This window comes from Haliotis rubra, unplaced genomic scaffold (assembly GCF_003918875.1).
Source record: "Haliotis rubra isolate DU_JTF1 unplaced genomic scaffold, ASM391887v1 Scf1160, whole genome shotgun sequence".
In the NCBI taxonomy this organism is placed as follows: Eukaryota; Metazoa; Mollusca; class Gastropoda; order Lepetellida; family Haliotidae; genus Haliotis; species Haliotis rubra.
This window is the reverse complement of record NW_025765071.1, coordinates 45,725-66,288: the sequence shown is the minus strand read 5'-3', so window position 1 is coordinate 66,288 and position 20,564 is coordinate 45,725. Positions and strand designations below refer to the sequence as shown.

The window sequence follows — 20,564 nt, the reverse complement described above, 5'->3', positions numbered from 1 at the left end:
TCTACCAGCCGGGGGAACATGAAGAGGACACTCGGAAACGAGCCACCGATCCGATATGGTCAGTCAAAACTTACAACATAGATAAAGTGGACATCAAAGCTGACGAGCCAAACTTGTACTACTTGAGAGATGGGCCAGGGAGAGGTTTCGTTAGAGAGGAATTATTAGTCATACCGTACAGCACAATGTTACCCCCCAAGCAAAATATTTAACACTTACCTTGTCGGGTAATCTTAATGGTATCCTGTCAACATGACATAGAGCTATCACATGATCAGGAAAGTGCTAGTTCGCGGTCATAGTGACACAATAGTGTCACGTGTGGCCGGGAAGTTAACTGGGCATTCAAAAGTAGTATATACAATGGCGGCGAGGTCTAAGGGCCTGACAAAAGCTTTATCTATGAAATAAAGCTTTACAGCGACCTTTCTTGGAATTGATCTCGGACAATCATTGTATATACTACTCAGTGTTTTCATTTCAAATATTATGAGCTTACCTCCTGCCTTGATGAAGTGCTTTGATCCAGGAACAGATTCCCCAGAGAACGTGAGAGAAGATCTGTACATGGTGCACGTGCCACTGTGGTAGGTGAGAGTTGAACAGAGTTCGTCCTGGGTACAGAGGCAAATACAGGTATCTTGATGAAGAAGCGCCTGTTTCCTCCAGGGATATTATCTTGCCTTTACATTGTTTAGTGTCACCTGTCTGTCAAAGCGTTGCCAGTAACTGCAATTTCCTGCATACACGACTGGGATGAATGCAATGACCAGATGCAGCACAATGTTCATCTTGCTTCAGTGGGACGCGGCCCCTACTGTGATATGTATTGACACCTGCTGCCAATGCAATCATATGTGTAGGAGATTATTCAGGTTCATTCACAACAGAAGTGTGATGTCTCCAAAACGTTTCTGAATTTAATGCAAACGCAGTGCAAATTTGTTCAAACACTTCGAATTGATTCAATCACAATGAAATACACTTTCCGTGAACTGGAAAGGTATTGTTCAACCTGTAGAGCAAGGAAGCTCCCTAAAAACTGTTAAGCCCTTGATGCCTCATTAGCAGAACAGAACAGAACAGAACAGAATTGTTTATTTTCGAAAATCATACAGAATGATATATAGAACATACAGTCGTTTAAATACAATATCATATGGGTAGGTATTTTGATTTAGAAGTGGCTAAGCGCAGTTTTAGCAAAAAGTGAAAAGTTTAGCAACGGTCGGTTTTTCATTCCTATTGTCGTCCAGTATTTACCTTTCTTCTGTCATTTTCCTCTTTGGGTAAATCATTAACCATGTTTACCAATCAAATAATTCCACATTGCCCGAAGACACCAGTCAGTGTTTAAGCCACATGCATCACATGTTAAAACTTTTCGATACCTCCCAACACTGAATGTTTGCTTGGAATGTTTTGCAGACCATTTTGACGTAGCAAGTTAAATGCTATTTCCCATCTTTCTTCACCTGAAGCTTTATTGTCTTCAAGCAAAACATACGTAATTGGTCACACGCTTCTGGGTTATCACATTAAACTTGTCAACTGTTTAGATATCAATATTCTATAAGTGATCATATGTCATCCCTTATCGATAAAAGCATTCGACTATTAAAATTGCATTATTTGTCGTTTATTAAGATATTTGGAAACACATTTGCTCTTTGTTATTTATAATTACAAACTATAGGGAATCAATGTTCTGGCAATTACCAACAGCAATCACCTGTATGTGAAAACTTAACGTGGGACAAGGAAGACGCTCAGGATCGTTTCTCAAATTATCGACCAGGTGGCCTTAATACTGAACTTAATTCCCATGTACAACAAATATTGATGCTAACCATGTAATGTAGTTTAGGTTTGTCAGCACCTGTGCTCGAGGCTTCACTACTGTGTGCAACATCTGAGACCTGCAGTCCTTCTGGCTTTTCTCCCACATTAGGTTAGTACGCCTAGATTGGAATATTTGTAATTCACGCTCTCCTTATGATGGTTGATGTGTTGTATTTGTCTAGCACTTTATAAGTTTATACGTGTTTGTGGGGCGGTGGGGTAGCCTAGTGGTTAAAGCGTTGGCTCGTCACGCCGAAGACCCGGGTTCGATTCCCCACATGGGCACAATGTGTTAAGCCCATTTCTGGTGTCCCCCGCCGTGATATAGCTGGAATATTGCTAAAAGCGGCGTAAATCTAAACTCAGTATACGTGTTTGTATATACTTTGTACTTTATTAGTTTCCCCGTGCTACGCGCAGTCAGAGAACAACATTAAGGACACCTTTGTTTGGTTGACTGAGCGTTTCGCCACCATCGGGAAACGTCATAGCTAAATACCTTAAACATGGTGCTTATTGCTTACCTGCCTCGCGCCTGTCGTTAAGGAGTTAGGCATGATGTCAATGCCAACCCGTTTCGATACACATGCTGATACCGTTATTCAGCAAGTGATCAACTAGGTAATGGTTACCTAACTAAGAACTGCATATACTGAGATCAACAAGCACAATGTGAACAAACAAGAGTGAAAAACAGTTGATAGGAGTGACGTTTGGAAGAGTTATGACAGACTTTTAAGGAAGTGGCTTGTAACCTTATGTCACAGTGTGTCCTTACAGTGTGCTGTGATGTAGTGTCCAAATAGTGTATTGTTACGATGTGTGGTTACAATGTGTCATTACAGTGTGTCGCTACAGTGTGTTGTTACAAGGTGTTGTTACTGTGTAGTTATAGTGTGGTTATAGTGTTACATTATGCTGTTACAGACTGTAGTGATCGGATGACGTACAAGCGAATGTGATCGGGAATATGCACACAAACGGTGGCCAAACAAATTTCAGATTTTGCAAACGTACTCATAGATTCTTATTACAGTTCTCAATATTTTCAAATGAGCGACATTTCCATCACTTCAACGCAAAGATGTCTGGTTAAGAATGTGCCAGGTTTGCACAATGTGTGCGTTATTTTGTTCGTGTTTTACTTGAAGCTTCGTCCAGTTTAATGGTTAATAAATTGACGTCGTTTACTGCTTTGGTGAGTGAGTGAGTGACTTAGTTAAGATTTTAAGTCGCATCGACAATATTTCAGCCATATCAATAAATCGTTATTCAATACTCAAAAGCCACAGGCCTATAGTACAATATATAGTGGTACAATTTCGAACAGTTTTATCTATGATATTGATATTATGTTTTCATACAATTATGACGTTCAGACTATGCTCGATGGTTATTAATCTTCCATAGCGTTTCATAGCGTGATATATCAACATAGCAGCATTCTGGTTATCATGGTTGTTGCAGTTTAATAAGGAATAAAATGTGTCTTTAGTCTTTCTTCTCTTTTTATCTTCATAAATCTACCCTTTTCAATCAACAAATCATGTGATAAGAAGCGAAATCGTGCTAAACTTACTCATTATTTTTAGCGAGACATGCTAGATAATGTTCAGTATATATGTATGGTTTAAAAGATGAATAGTAATCACATCTCGTAGAAAGGGAAAGTTTTTCAAGCCAGTTTTGTTGGTATATATCTTTCAATCTTTGCGTAAATAAACTAATAAACCTTGAGGGAAACTCAACATTTTGTTCATACCACATGTGATTAAAACAAAAGATTCTTTAAATTCGTTAGCCAATTTGTGTGTCTATTTCTATCATATAAAATCACCACTTCATAACATTTCTTTGGTAAACGAGGATTTTCAACACCGTCTGAGCTTGAATAGGTGCGTACCTTGCTTGGTTTGACCAGGAAAGGTGATTAGTAATAAAACACCTAGGTATTTATACGAGGTTGTTGATTCAATCTGATTGCCTTTATGATACCATTTTTCATGTCGAGACAATTTACCTTCTTTCATGAAAATAATTACTTTTCATTTATTCATATTCACATTCAGATTCAGTTTAGATTGTTCACAATAATATTCTAATTCATTAATTTGCTTCTGGAGACCAACAATTGTACTTGACATGAGAGCATTGTTACCTGCAAACAATAAAGGAAAAAGCTGGAACACATTTGGATGTACTAAGTACCATCTCTGCAATTAATTTCAATTTCATTGCTAATTCATTGATAAAGAAGGATAATAAAAAAGGACTGAGTACACAGCCTTGTCTAACGACAATTTGTACATCAAAAGATTCTGATAGTTCATTTTTATTCCCAACACAAGCTTTCACATTCTATATAAATGTTGCTTAATACGTTTGTCATTTTACTACTCAAACCACCTGTTTTAAATAAATCCCATAACTTACAGCTTTGTACAGAATCAAAAGCTTTAGAGAAACCAACAAATAGTGTCTAGAGTTTACCCTCTTGGATACTTATCTTTGCACAACACTCTGTAGCATGAACAAGTTATCAATAGTAGTATACCCCTGTCTGAAGCCTGTCTGTGATTCATTTATATTATCCATTGCTTCCCCCAACAAAATCAATCTTTTATTGATAATCGAAGTGAACACTTTGCTAAATATACTTAATACTATAGTGACCCAGTATTTCAGCCATGTCATGACTAAATCATGTTATAGATGTATAATAGTTGAAAGCAGATAATAAACACCTGTCAACGAAGGACAATGAAACAACTAGATTGTCACAGATATATATTTAAAACTAGTAATTCAGTCTAAAACGTTCAACTACTGAAGACGATATAATAACCAGGCTGTTTAGTCACATCGGCAATATTTCAGCCATATCGTGACTGAAAAGGTTATACATTTATAATAAATGGAATTAAATTACAAAAACAGTAAGGACAGTAAAATAACTAGATTATCACCGATAGAAACGTAAAACCAGTCATTAAATCTAAAACATTTGAACTATGGAGGACAACACAATATAATACCAGGCTGTAGATCGCCAGCAACTGAAGGTAGATCATCATACTAGGGACCATGGGGACTTACAGTACCTTTGCTACCTGCATGGGCCCTACCTGGATTTACACCATCCCTTCAGCCGATGACGACTGTAGGAAAATTTAGCCATCATTCAAAATCACGAAAATACTACGTTTAAAAAATCTGGTCAGTTTAAATTTCCTTTGATGGCTTTGGACTTACGTACCCTCTCAGGACAATAATTTTAGAGTACCTTAAACCAGCCCCCTTGAAGATACAGCCACTAACAGTCTCAGCTGATATTCTAAATTACCACTTATAAAACATATATCTATTTACAAAACATATGTCAAACTTAAGGCAACAATGTATTTCTTTTTGAATGCAGTTATTAAATGATAATTAACTTTAAAAAGATCCCTTACAGTTTTGACATTGAACTATGTATTCCTTGTGATGGAAAAATCAATGCAGTCACGCAGGACATGCTTGACCGTGATTCTTTCGTCACCAGGAATGCAAATCCGTAGGGACTTTGTTCCATATTCTGCGAAATGCCCGTTGGAGATAATTAGGTCTTCTTTGAATCTCGTCCCAAACGTGTTCTATTGGACTTAAATCCGGACTGAGTGCAGGCCATTGTAGGGTTTGGATACCAAGTTGTTTTAGGACGTCCAGTGTTGTCCTGGCAGTGTGGAAAGATGCGTCTTGATGGAAGATGTGATTTCTGTGACGTCCAAAAATGTGGTACAATGTGGGGTCTTATGACTTGGTCAAGTTACGCCAATTCCTCGTCCTGGAACGGCATTCGGGAACACCACAGGGCCAACTCTCTGGTTCAGACCGATTGCACCCCACACCATGATGCTTGGACCACCCCACGAGTCTCTTTCAACAATACACTAATTGGAAAACTGTTCCATACGCCTTCTCCCATACTCTCTGCCATCGGCTGTCGAAACACAATATCGGCTTTCATAAGAAAAATAGAAGAGTTCTCCATTGTCGATAACGCCAAATTTTATGCTGAGTTGCCCATTGCAGTCGGTTTGGGCGTTGACGATAGGTGAGGTCGATTCCATGATATGGTTTGTGAAAACAGAGGTTTCTTCCTCGCTAACGTCGACGCACTATATCGGCACTAATGGGTCTGTCCCAAAGGTCTGACGTGCTATTCCGTTGCTCTGGTTAAGCGATCCTGCAAATGGTTGCGCACATCTCTCGGTTTTGACGTGATGTTACTGAAAGTCATCCACCTCATGTACGGTCTTGGATGCTGTTAATTGCCAAATTTGAACACAATCCAACAGAATGTGATTAATAGTTAAAGGACTGTGACACGGAATACATTGAGGTGGGTCCTCTCCCTTCCGTATAAATCAATGAGTGTAATGAGAGTGTCCAGTGCGACACCTATGAATCACCACTTAACTGACTGACTGACTGAGATTGGTTTTACGCCGCTTTTAGCAATATTCCAGCAACATCACGGCGGGGGACACCAGAAATGGGCTTCAGACATTGTGCCCATGTGGGGATTCGAACCCGGGTCTTCGGCGTGACGAGCCAACGCTTTAACCATTAGGCTACCCTACCGTCCCCCCTTAACATTTTAAATCATAAAGAGCATGGTAGTCTATAAGCGTTGTATGGCTTGACGTTTATTTGATACTTACTTGTTTCACTATTGCTGCAACATGTTTTTGAGGTATTTGCAAAATACGGTTAATTAATGCACTAAAGACGAGCGATGGTCTGCGGAAATAGCTCATATTGATTATTATATTGTTGGTGCAAACATGTGAAGGCCATGACATGCACTTAGAGGCTAGGTACAAATAAAACATCTTAATTGAATGTGAATGCATGTAAATATTGAACATTGTGCGTAATTCCCACGCCTCCCTATTATCGACAGTTACTGCTAATAGTCTTTTTGTTTTATTAAATATTTTTATTCATTTCAGATAGGTATACAAAGACAGGGAGTACACAACTCCATGTTAGGGCTGGTTACATATTGGCAACAAAGAGTTACAAGTTTTCAAAATAAGACAATATAGTTACTAGTATACAAAGTCAGGGAGTGCACGACTCCAGCAGCAAACTTCGTGGCTTACAGGGATGCTCGAGCTAGTTATACATCAGCAACAAAGATTTACCAATTTCGAAGTGTGGAAACATAGGTACACAAAGTCAGGGAGTGCACCACTCCACCCACAGACTCCATGGGTTACAGGCTAGTTCTAGCTAGTTATACATCAGCAACAAAGATTTACCAATTTCGAAGTGTGGAAACATAGGTACACAAAGTCAGGGAGTGCATCACTCCAGCTACAGACTCTCTGGGTTACAGGCATGTAAGAGCTGGTTATACATCAGCAACAAAGAGTTCAAATTTTCAAAGTGTGATAATATAGGTATACAAATCAGGGAGTACACTACTCCAGTTGCAAACTCCATGGGTAAGGCACTTGGAGCTGGTTATACATTGGCAACAACAAGTTACACATTTTCAGAGTGTGAAAGTATAGGTACAAAAGTCGGGGAGTACATGACTCCAGCGACAAACTCATGGGTTACCTGCATGTTGAGTAATTAATATTATTATCATTCTTCTTCTTCTTCTTCTTTCGTTGACAGGTTTTTACAGTTTACTTACTATGTAGAAAATTAATTGTTCTCGTCACGATATGGCTGAAATATTGCCGATGTGACGTTAAATTTTAACTCACTCACTCACTCATCTTCTTCTTCTTCTTCTTCTTCTTCTTCTTCTTCTTCTTCTTCTTCTTATTATTATTATTATTATAATTATTATAGGATATTTATATGATGTTAAAACCTGGTTATCAATGACAACAAAGAGTTACTAATTTCAAAGTTTGAAAGGATGGGTATAGAAAGCAAACTCCAGCAGCAAACTCATGGGCCTTAGGCATGTTGGAGCTGATTATGTATTGGCCCAGAGACTTGCAGATTTTCAAAGTTCGAAATAAAGCTATTAGGCCATTTTTTGGTGAAATTTGTTAATCCTGTTGTTTTTCCTAGCTATATATTTTTCGACAAATACAATATTCTGTATTATTTTCTGACATTTGCAGCCGTCTGTTGTTTATACCTGAGACATACATGAATCGTTTCCCAGCGAGAATAATGTTAATAAAATCATAGCCAGTGTTAAGTCCCAACAGGATTGTGAAATCTGAGAGTACAATGTCAATGCTAAAAGTGTTTTTAATAAAAATCCTTAGTTCACTCCAGAACATATGTACATGTTCACACGATACAAAAACATGGATCATATCTTCTGGTTCTGATTTGCAAAATGTACAAATATTTTTGTCAATCAATTTCATTTTCAACAATTCTTCTTTAGTATATATAATCTTGTGGATGAATCTAAATTGGAAATCCAATAACTTAACATCCCGAGTACACTTTCTATAGTTTGTAAAAACAATACTCCAAGGCAATGTAATCTGAGTCATACTTTCCCACTTGTAACACACATCAGGTAGCTCACATGTTTTAATCAATTTGTCATAGAACCTTCTACAACCTTTTGAAGGTATAATAAGTTCATACACTATGTCATTAATACCCAGATTTTGAGTCTCATTAATGGAATTATTGACTGTATGTCTCCATGAGACAGGGATATTTTTCAAAAGTTTATTGTAGTCTAGAAATGTTCCTCTAACTGGATATCTGTTCTTGAACTCATTAAAAGAAAGATGCCCGACCGACAGATTAACAGAGGTCTTTACTTTCAGTGATTCCATACTCAAACCAACTTTTAAGAAAAAAGGATGAATCAACAAACTGGTGATTAAACCAGTTACTGTTAATAGCTAATAGCATGCTATCGTCACTATATGGCTGAAATATTGCCCAGGTGACGTTAAATTTTAATTCACTCACTCCCTAATAGCATACTAAAGAATGGAGTGGAAAGAAGAGACTACATCTCATCAGATAAAGAGATGTCTGTAAAAAGCCGATTTAAATTTGCAATTCTGCTTGTATCCAAAATGTTCTCGTCACGATATGGCTGAAATATTGCCGATGTGACGTTAAATAATAACTCACTCACTCACTCTGCTTGTATCCTGAATGTATCTCCTGAGTAACATGACCAAATTTCGCGAAAAGTATCTTGTCCAACCAGCAGCCCGCATCACAAACACATGCATAGGCAAGTCAGTTGTCCACGTGAAAACATCAAAGTAGGGTCTAATCAACTAACACGCATGTGCACGTCTTTCGGCCACATGGGGGCGAGGGGGTGGCGCTCGCCACGCTGAAGACCCGGGTTCGATTCCCACATGGGTTCAATGTGACTTGATTTAATATCCCCATCACTGCCAAAGTACTGTAAGTCCCCATGGTCTCTAGTATAGTGATCTACCTTCAGTTGCTGGTGATCTATAACCCGTGTTTATATTGTATTGTCTTGCATTATAGTATATGTTTTAGTTACATGCTAGTTTTATATCTCTATCTGTGATACACTAGTAGTTTTACTGTTCATCGTAAACAGTTTTATAGCTCCTAATATTATTTATCTTTACTGATAATTAACTGTTCTCGTCACTATATGGCTGAAATATTGCCGATGTGACGATAAATATTAACTCACTCACTCACTCACCCACTCACTTAATACCCCCATCACACCAAACTCGTTCTCAGGACGTTCTTGGAACATTTTCGGATCGGGTTCAAACTGTGTGCGAACGGACTGGACTTAGTGGCACCTGCTTACAGTCTGTATAAGAACTTTGCGGACGGGATCGGTCGGAGTAGGGACGGAAGGGTGCTTCAGAACGTTTAACTACTATCTCCTCGTTCTTAAATGGGACGGAGTGACAACGTACTAAAAACGAGATCGCCGTACTACGAACGGAATTACCGTACTACGAAAAGAATTGCCGTACTTCAATCTTACTGACGCAATTGCGATACGTTTGGACACAGTTTCCTCCCCGTCCACTCCATTCGCAGACAGACTTAACTCGACTGTATCACATACTTAGTTAGTTGATATTCCGTGCAAATATGTTCAAAACAAAATGAATTGTTCTGCAGAAGTTCTAAAAGTTCTGCAGAGGTTCTAAAAGTTTGCAATGCGTTCTCATTACGTTCTACTCGTTGATAGTTCTCACGCTGTTCCTACTACGTCAACACCGTGTGCAGTGCGATAAGACAAAGTAGGGTATAGATACATGCGTTTTTAACACGTTCGTCATGTTGGATAGAGACTTCTACCTGTGAAACAAGAACAAGTTTGCAGCTGTCAACAGGTTGTATGCTGGTATCCTGCATTTTTTATTGGAGGCAGAGCGTGAGTACAGTGAGTTGGTGCAGCAAGGAACGAGGAAAGGAACAAGAACTTGTTGGGTGAGGAACTGGTAACATGAGAGGCGAATAGCTGTGGGACAATATATTCGACTGAGAGTACTGACTCCTTGTATTGATAAATGGGGTTTTAAACACAGTTAACGTATCTCGCTAAATTGTATCGTTTCTGGGTTTTTTTTATTAATCTTAACATTTTAGCACATCGTGATATGTTTACTACATCGTTGTTTAAAAGCATAGCTGATACACTTCGATCATCTATAGCAACATTGAGTGACGTATCAACAGGGAATAGTCTAATATTTCAGTCTATATCATCTACGAGATCATTTATGTATATCAGAAATAACAGTGGTCCTAATGTTGGTTCAATATGTGAAGTCCATTTCTGGTGTACCCCGCCATGATGTCGCTGGAATATTGCTAAACGCTGCGTAAAACTGATGGTCAGAGGCTGTATCCTTGAAGGAGTTTGAAGCATTGTAAAATTATTGTCCTCCTGAGAAGATACGTAAGTCCAAAAACTTTCAAAGTCAATTTCGACCTACATAAATTTAATCGTAGAATAATTGTTGTTTTAAATAATGGCTACATTTCTCTACATTCGCCAGTGGATGAAGAGATGGTGTAAATCCAGCTAGGGTCCATGCAGGTAGCCAAAATACTGTAAGTCCCCATGGTCCCTAGTAACGGTGATCAGTTGTTGGTGATCCATAGTCCGGTTTTATAATGTATGTTGTCTATAGTGATATATTTTTATGATAGCGTACTAGTTTTAATTTAAGAGCTGTGCTATTCTAGTAGTTTTGTGTCCTTCGATGACAGGTTCTTATTTTCTCAATTTATTATTTATATTGATATAAACTTAATTGTTTTCGTCACGATATGGCTGAGATATTGCCGCTGTGACGTTAATAATAACTCACTCACTCACTGCGTAAAACTAAACATACCCACTCGGGTGACATGGCGACAGTATACATGTCCTCTGGTTATATAGCAACGACTTGACTGTTCTTAAACCCACCTAGAAACCAATTACAATATCATCTAAGATACATTCTATAATGTGATGGAAGACTGCGTTGATGAAAATAGTCGGGTTCAGGGGTGACTGTGCTGTCTGAGGTGTCCCTTGTGCGAACCGGGTTATACCTACATGGGTTGTCAGTCAAGACCTGATGAGGTAATTTTACGACGATGTCGTATTGGCCACAGTCGGTTTATTCACGACTCTTTGCTGAAAACGGATGGGGATGGACTTCCCATGTGTGTCTCTTGCCATAAAGTGTTCACCATCAAGCATATACTGCTTGACTGTGCGGACTATTCAGCTGCAAGGGACTCACATTATGATGCGAGAAACCTGAAAGGTCTGTTTTCCCGCGTGAGCAGCCATCTCATTGTTAACTACCCGAGGGAAGTTGACCTGGGCCCCGTTCCTCAAAGCGATCGTAGCGCTACGACAGTCGTAACTCCCATACTTTAACATAGACTGACGACAGTCTTAGCGCTACGATCGCTTTGTGGAACGGGGCCCTGTATCGTAAATTGTAACTATTTAATGTGAATGACCAATTAGCTTGCTTTTGAATTTAGTGCTATGACATTTTCTGTTTTTAAATACTAATGTAATGACTATATATGTTTTAACATAAAACTCATTTGGACTTTGGATTTAAAATGTTTGTGAATTCAGACTTGATCTCGTCAATATATGGCTGGAATATTGCTCGTGTGACGTGAAGCCCAAATCAACTCAACTCAATCCGAAACCTCCGATCGTGAATTCGAACCCGAGGTTTGTTTGTCACTACCCCACCTGTGCTCGTGGATTTCACCAAAGCGGTAAACGTCTTAGACCTACAACAATTTGAGGCATCGTCTGAACGTCATAACTGTATGAAAACATAATAACAATATCATAGATAAAACTGTTCTATATTGTACTACTATATATTGTACTATAGGCCTGGAGTCTTTGAGTAGTGAATAAAGATTGATTGATATGGCTGAAATGAATGCGACTCACTCACTCACTTAACCCTACAACATGTACATTTTGAGGCTTCCTTCTGTCACCAAGACAACGCACAGTGGAATACTGTTATGACAAATTTATTAACCTTTAAATTGGTCGAACTTTCAAGTAAAACACGAACAAAATCATGGTTGCAAAGACACATTGTGCAAACCTGGCAAACTCTCAATCAGACGTCTTAGCGTTGAAGTGATGGAAATGTCTCTCATTTGAAAAAAAATGAAAACTGTTTTAGAATACATCACAACACTCTGTAACAGCATACTGCAACACTATAGCCACAGTGACTGACTTTAGTTTTACGCCGCTATCAGCAATATTCCAGCAATATCACGGCGGGGGACACCGGAAATTGGCTTCACACATTGTACCCATGTGGGGAATCGAACCCGGGTCATCGGCGTGACGAGCGAACGCTTTAACCACTAGCTATAGCCACAGAGATTCAGACATAACTTGTTACACCTATTATTTACAACATTACGCATAAATGTGAACCTCCACATGTATTATGGAGCGGCATTGATATAAGCCATTTAGGCTTGTCTGCCAATCTGTTTCTTTCTTTTTGAATGTAGTAAGCTATGTTTAAACCACCTGTGAAAGTTTATCGTGTTTCCCTTTCATCTCTCCGCTGCTCTAGTCATAAGGTATTAATGAAAAAAGGTGGGAAAACAAGTTTAAGTAAAAAATACACGTTGTGTCCTTTGTGTGTAGTTAGGCACATAGAATGAGAATATCACTTTTGTTTAGTATGTCAATTTTATGATGGTGTTAGATACTCTATTATTCCGGCATATTACTATACATTTCCTTCACAAATAAAATTTCAAAAATTGATTGCATCTAAAATGTAGATGTACTATCACTGCCTGCAAAATATGTATTCTTAGGATATATATTACGATTACGTTTTCTTTAGTCACATGTATATTATATATTTCAGGGGTTTCATTATGTTATACGCTGTATCTCGTATACTGTTAATAAACTCATATCATTGCAACCACACACTGTAACGACACGCTATAACAACGTGCTGTAACTACACACTATTACAACACACTGAAACTACACACTATAACGACACACTATAACAACACATTGTAACCACACACGGTTTGTGTTACAAGCATCGTCCTTAAAACTATCATCACTCTTCCAAACGTCACTCCTATCAGCTGTTTTTCATGGTTATTTGTTCACATTGTGTTTGTTCATCCCAGTATATGCAGTTCTTAGCTAGATAACCATTAACTAGCTGATCACTTGCTGAATAAAGGCACCAGCATGTGTATTGAAACGGACCAGCATTGACATTGTGCCTAACTCCTTAACGATAAGCGCGAGGCAGGGAAACAATAAGTGTCATGTTTAATGTATTTAGCCATGACGTTTGCCGAGGGTGGTCCTGAATGCTAGACAACGGGGTCCTAAGCGCTATTCTCTGACAGCGTGAGCATGGTGAAACTAATTAATTGCAACGTATATAGAAAACACGTATAAACTTGCGAAGTGCTAAAGAAATACAAAACATCAACCACCAGAAGGAGTCCGTGAATTTCAAATTTTCCAATCTGATTTAAACATATTTGTTTCCAATGAAAGGAACCGGATTGGTAAACAAGCACACGCTTACATGAATACCGTTCCGGGGATACAATAGATGAGTAAACATGTCATGATGAATGTACAATGTGAATGATATGATATAAATGTTGCAAAAAAACGAGAAATAACGCAAGTCATTGTTCAACAGTATATGTCATATAAACAAATTATTTGGGATCAATTTGGAATATAAAACGAGTGAACTAAAATTAAAGGTTCTTTGTTTACTATTGAGGAACAGTTTTGGTTTCCAAACAAAAATGATTTTAGGTCAAACCCTTAGTATAACAATACAAAATTTGGAAATAATGAACACAGTCTTCATAGTTATGACCACAAGAGCAAGATGATGTTGGAGATTTCATAATTGTGCGCATTAAGATCTCTACGATCTATGATGTATGATTATAGGGATTGAGAAATAACCATATTTTACATTGTCGTATTAGATTGGGATGCAGCAACTCAAATGGTCATAAACTAGATAGATTTATTGCCAATGGTTCACGATGTTCGTGTGGTCATGCGCATGAGGATGCACATCATCACCTATTTATATGGGCAAATTATGCAGATATTGGTCATGTAAGCTACTTCCATGAAAATGGTCACACTAATATTTGACAATAAGAACCTATCTAATCATGTCAATACACAAATATTTCGATCTGTTCATTAGTTTATATCACTAAGCAAATGTTTTACGTGATAATATGTCACAGTGTTTCTTCTACATGAATGTATAATAATTTATCATGTAAATATCCTGTTTAATATGTATTCATTTGGGGAGAGATATTAATATAGGGGTAACCCTGTTTCTGAATTCCACTGTACATGACTTGAGTACAAGAATAAATATTGTTTAAAACTATGTATTATTTGACATAATCTGCAACCTAAATTTAAGTCAGAATGAGCGAAGCTGTTAGAATCGATTAAAATTACATTTTTATTAATCTCGATAGGCACGGCGATTCTTTATGTTCGGCCGGTAATGAATTCCATAATTTAACAGTATCTTGAAGAAAGGACCTCGCATAATTTACAGATTTACAGTCTGAAGATTTGAATCATCGATTCTAACATCGCTGTGGTTACAGGTTCCTAAGATAACTTGGCTTAGTGTTATTGACCATTTTGTAAAGCAAAGTCATTTTATGAACGTATCTTCTACGACACGACGGGTGACAATTAGTCAAGTTTCTTATAGGTATAGGTTATTAGAGCATCAAAACTGAGCTTTTCAAGTATATCTGCTGGCTGTATGGTACAACTATCCCCTAGAGCAATCATGCTGACGTATAAGATCTAAATGTTTAAAGCTTTGAACGGAATTAATGATATTACCATTCATTGTTAGATTCGACATTGGAGTTGGTTGCGCATTGACTCTATCTTATTGGGATTAAAAGATACTTGCCATTTTTCTATTCCAATCTAGGCACACTTACCTAATGTGAGATTAAAGCCTAAGTAATGCAGGTCTCAGTTATTGTACACTTTAGCTAATCCCACGGGTGCTGACAGACCTAACCTTCCAAACATGGTAAATTGAAATTAGGATCAGTATTTGTTGTACATGGGATTTAAGTTTCTTTGATTGGCATTCTAGAAATTGGGTAGATGAAGGATGAGGCGACGTTTCGACATAGATTCTCATGTCGTTGTCAAGCAAGTGCTTGACAACGACATTAGAATCTATGTCGAAACGTCGCCTATACAGAATAAAGAAGTTGTATATCCATAAAAATAGTCCTCATCCTTCATGGGATTTAAGTTTAGTGCTAAGGTCACCTGGTCGATGATTTGAGAGACGACAGGGAGCGTCTTCCTGGTGCCACGTGTTTCTGTGCACAGGTTGAGGTTACTCATGCATGTGATTGCTGTTGGTTAATGATTCCTTGCACTTTGTAATGCATAAATAACAGGGAGCAAAGGTGTTTCCAATTATCTTAATCAATGTCAAATATACCAATGTAAGTAGTCTAACGCTGTTATCGATAAGGGATGAGACACACGTTGGTTTGTAAACGTATGTTTTGCTTGTAGAAAATGAAGTTCAATAGTTTCAGACGCAGAAAGATGGGAGATAGCATGTGATTGTGACGTCACAATGGTCTGCAAAACATTCCAAGTAATCATTCAGTGTGGGGAGGTAACGAAAAGTTTTAACATGTGATGCAGGTGACTTTAACACTGACTAGTGTCTTCGGGCAATGTTGAATAAGTTGATTGGTAAACATGGTTCATGATTTACCCAAAGAGGAAAATGACAGAAGAAAGGTAAATACTGGACGACAACAGGACTGAAAAACCGACCGTTGCTTATGAGGCATAAAGGGCTTAACAGTTTTTAGGTAGCTTCCTTAATCTACAGGTTGAACAATACATTTCCAGTTCATGGAACGTGTATTCCATTGTGATTTAACAATGATAAGCATTCCATATCAATTCGAAGTGTTTGAACAAATTGCACTGTGTTTGAATTATTCAGAAACGTTTTGGAGACAACACAGTTCTATTGTGAATGAACCGGAATAATATCGTACATATCTAATTACATTGGCAGCAGATGTCAATACATATCACAGTAGGTGCCGCATCCCACCGAAGCAAGATGAACGTTGGGCTGTGTCTGGTCATTACATTCATCGAAGTCGTGTATGCAGGAAATTGCAGTTACTGGCAACGCTTTGACAGACAGGTGACACTAGACAATGTAATGGCAAGAGAATATTCTTGGAGGACACAGGCGCTTCTTCATCAAGAGACCTGTATTGGTCTCTGTGCCCGGGACGAACTCTGTACAGCTCTCACCTACCACAATGGCACGTGCAGCATGTACAGATCTTCTCTCACGTCCTCTGGGGAATCTGTTCCTGGATCCAAGCACTTCATCAAGGCAGGAGGTAAGCTCATCATATTTCAAATATATACACTGAACACACTCTAAGCCATTACGGACTTAAATCCCTGGTGGATTTAAGGTACTTATGTGCAATTACTGGCAATCGTCCCCAGGAGACAGTGGCTTCAAAACGGCCAGCAATAAAGTTTTGTGTATTTGCAATACTGCGTAATACAGCTACGACCACTGCTGTCAGTTTGCTAAATGTGTATCACCATAAAATGCTTACACGTATATCAGTTAAATGTGTTACCCTGGAAACAGAAATATTTGGATAGTCTGAGTAATAATGACAGATACATTGTTTTAATTTTGGATTTTTAATCGATTTTAATCCAGACAGTGAAAGGATTCACTTAAATACGTTCTGATCGTGTGACCACTTTATACATGTCATCGATTGTATTTACTGGTGGAACACGCTGTACACCAGAGATTCTGGAGTAAAGCCTACATTAAGTAACACCTCTTAGCGAACATCTGAAGTGTTCTTTTACACACATGAAAAACAAACAAACACGATATAGAAACGAACCTATTCACTTTCAGCGCTTCCTGATCCAGACCCATGTCCTGTATCTTTGGGGTACACGTCCGTCGTGTCTCCCCGGTTGTGTTACAAGATAACTCCAGAAGGCGGCTCCTCGTGGATCCTGACTTCTCTGTGTCAAAGTGAAGGCGGCCGCCTTGTCGTCCTTAACAGCCAGGAGAAGCAGGAGTTCATGGCGTCACTCCAGAGGCATGGTTAGTGTGAATCGTCCTTCGGTTAACAGTGTTGAACCTGTGACAAAAGGGAAGTACCAAAAGGGAAAACACTCACAACTGTAGGCCAAGAAGGTGCTTACAGTCATAGTCTAAAATGGAAGACATACCTGGCACGGGTATTCAGGCCCGAAATGTATGGTACATACTTTATTCATCAATACTCCTTCAATAATATTTCCTCGCTTCGGTTATTGGTGGCAGAGGTGGCCCATATGCTCACCGATATTTTTATCCTTGCAGATGATGTACCAGGAACTCTCTGGGTTGGAATGCAGAGACTTGAAAACAACGTGTTTACCTGGCTGGATGGGTCTACTTACGTCTGGAAGTGGGGCTCTAACCAACCCAGTGAAAAGGCAGACCAGATCTGTGTTAAATTATACCATGGTGAATTGTCAAACAGAAGGTGCACCCAGGGAAGTAGAGCTGTCTGTGAGATACCTCTGTAAATTCTGATATGCCCGTACACGCAATCACATTTACATTTTGAGATATTGTGAGGTACAAAGGGGACGTTGCGAGACAATAACACAGTCGTACTATTTAAATATTGTTATATTGTTGCGTGCTATATAGAATTACCATGTATTATGTTTATTTAGTTCATATTTTGTTCTTTTTGACGTGCTACATAGAAAGGTTTCATTTACAAATGGTAAAACGTTTTAGTTTATGGAATGTTGTCTTTTTCAAGGGTATAAATTGGTGCACATACATGTTTGTCCAATACAAAAACATATTTGTGTCTGAGGACGTCCATTAAGTGCATATGAACTTGTTAACTTGAACCAAAAGGGGTATTTCCCCGATCATTAACGTGTGCCACACATGATTGTGACCGCGTTTAACACTGAAGCTTGGGTACGACAACGTTTAGGCAAACATATATTTAAATCAATGATGTGACGATAGGGTGTTTTACGCCACATCCTATGATACTGCTGCTATTTCAGGTAGTCACATACATAATCGAGTTTGAACCGTTCATGAGGGTAATATAATGTAACATAAGCTGATGCAAACAAATTAACGCTAATTCAAGGTCCTTTCCATTCTTGAGACTCCGGAGTGAATAGTAGTTATCGGGAATCGCGTCGATATTTCAACATTATTCAGCTTACAATGTACATGTTTAATTATCCACATAGTCAGTTATTTGCAACTTACATGCATTTCATGATACATATGAGTCACACTTCATTTCATGTTAGTCATTAGCACTGTTGCCAGATCTAACAAACAGCTTTTTAGAGCTGCTAAAGGTTAGGGTGCGGACACCCATTTGTCGAAATGTCACTTACTAAATAAGCACCGCAGACACTTACATGTAATTTAACTTTTGGTTTAATAAAGGTAAACATTTTATTGTAGTTTTGTTGATATTGTATACATTTGCTGGAGTAATATCTATGTTTCCTCTTCTCATTTTAAATACAATTTACATCGCATCTCGTAAGGTTAGGTGTAAGTTATGAACAGACATTCTCTGAAACTAGGCATTACGCATCACCGACTATTCAACAATGACTTTATGAAGGCACATTCGCGTCGATATTTCAACATTACTCAACGTACAATGTACATATGCATAGTTTATTTTAATCATCTAAATAGTGGGTAATTGGCAAACTACATGTTCTCTCGATTCCCATGTGCCAAGCTAACATACGTATGTTTGAAGAAGTGCTTTTAAGGGTGACAAAACACACATTTGTCGTCTCGGCATTTACCGATTAAGATTCGTGAATGAGTGAGTGAGTTAAGATTTAAAGTCACATCGGCAATATTTCAGCCATATCGTGACTAAAACTTGTTGTAAATGCAGAATACATACATATCATATATAAAACACTGTCAACGAAGGACAGTAAAAGTACTAGATTATCACAAAATTATTTAAAACTAACTAGCATATATCTCTTAAAAAAAAAAGAAAACTATATTTGGACAATACAATGTAAAATGGGCTATTTATCGCCAACAACTGAAGGTAGATCACCATACTAGGGTCCATGGGAACTATGCTACCTGCATAGACCCTAGCTGGATTTTCACCATCTCTTGGCGTTGGCGTTTATGCTGAGATTTAGCCATACATGGGGCGTGGTGGGCGAGCTGGCTAAGGCGCAAGGCTAGTAATCCAACGAGGTTGAGGTGTCGGGATCGAGCCCACCTGTGACCGGGTGTAAAAACCTTGGAGTCAACTTTGTGTGCAGACTCTTTCAGTGTTGTCACAACCCCTAGTGTACAGTACACAACCCTGTGCACTTAAAAGAACCCACGAATCCGTTGGTATTTGACCAGATGGTGGCCACATGAATACGTGCAAACACCTAGTTGCGGGTACAGCAACGTGCAGTGAACATGGACAAAGTACTGTGACTATGTGTCCCAGTCCACCCAGCTGTGAATGGGTACCTCGTTAGGATGAGAAAGCCACAATAACTCGGTGCGCCTAGTGGCTGCAAGAGTTGTATACTCCCCAGGGAGTTGAGATTGATAAAGCTATGTTGAGATTGACATCCAATGATCGAGGGAAAAAATACCAGCGCCTTGAGCATGCACTAGTGCGTGGATATGTGCGCTATATAAATATCCTATAATAATAATAATAATACATTAAAATGACATAAATACTACGATTAAAAACGTGGTAGACTTAAAAATTTAGATAAAATGTTCTGGGACTAACGTACCCTCTCAGGAGGACAATAATTCCACTTCCCTATTCCGTACTTCGGAATTCAGTGAGATGTGCGCATGCGCTGTGTCATCAGTACGCTTGAGTTGTTAATCAGTCTTATTAGTTTGTGCATTAGCTCCGTTAATTTCCGCTCTTATTGCAAGCTTTCGGAGTTCTTTCGAGAAACGGACGTTGACAAGTGCTGTTATTGGAGTGACTTTCGAGATTCGGGACGTCTATACCTGGATTCTGAGGTGACTGAACTTGTTATCCCAGATTGTTGTGACCCAGACGACCAAGGGTCGTGGTCAGCCAAA

The 20,564-nt window shown here is 38.6% G+C and overlaps 1 protein-coding gene across 1 annotated transcript; it reads left to right on the top strand.

Moving 5' to 3' along the window:
* The first annotated feature begins 1,871 nt into the window (after positions 1–1,871).
* Positions 1,872–18,545, top strand: LOC124256338. Its single transcript, XM_046690328.1, has 4 exons — positions 1,872–1,951; positions 16,461–16,800; positions 17,349–17,543; positions 17,805–18,545. Exons 2-4 carry the CDS (start codon positions 16,464–16,466, stop codon positions 18,011–18,013), a joined length of 741 nt encoding a protein of 246 aa, XP_046546284.1. The 5' UTR covers positions 1,872–1,951; positions 16,461–16,463; the 3' UTR covers positions 18,014–18,545.
* Positions 18,546–20,564: the final 2,019 nt, after the last annotated feature.

Excerpts from the sequence above, each read along its gene's own strand:
- LOC124256338 (XM_046690328.1), top strand. The coding sequence starts at position 16,464 with ATGTCAATACATATCACAGTAGGTGCCGCATCCCACCGAAGCAAGATG. Across the intron at positions 16,801-17,348 it reads GCACTTCATCAAGGCAGGAG|CGCTTCCTGATCCAGACCCA; the intron begins GTAAGCTCATCA and ends ATTCACTTTCAG. Across the intron at positions 17,544-17,804 it reads GGCGTCACTCCAGAGGCATG|ATGATGTACCAGGAACTCTC; the intron begins GTTAGTGTGAAT and ends TTATCCTTGCAG.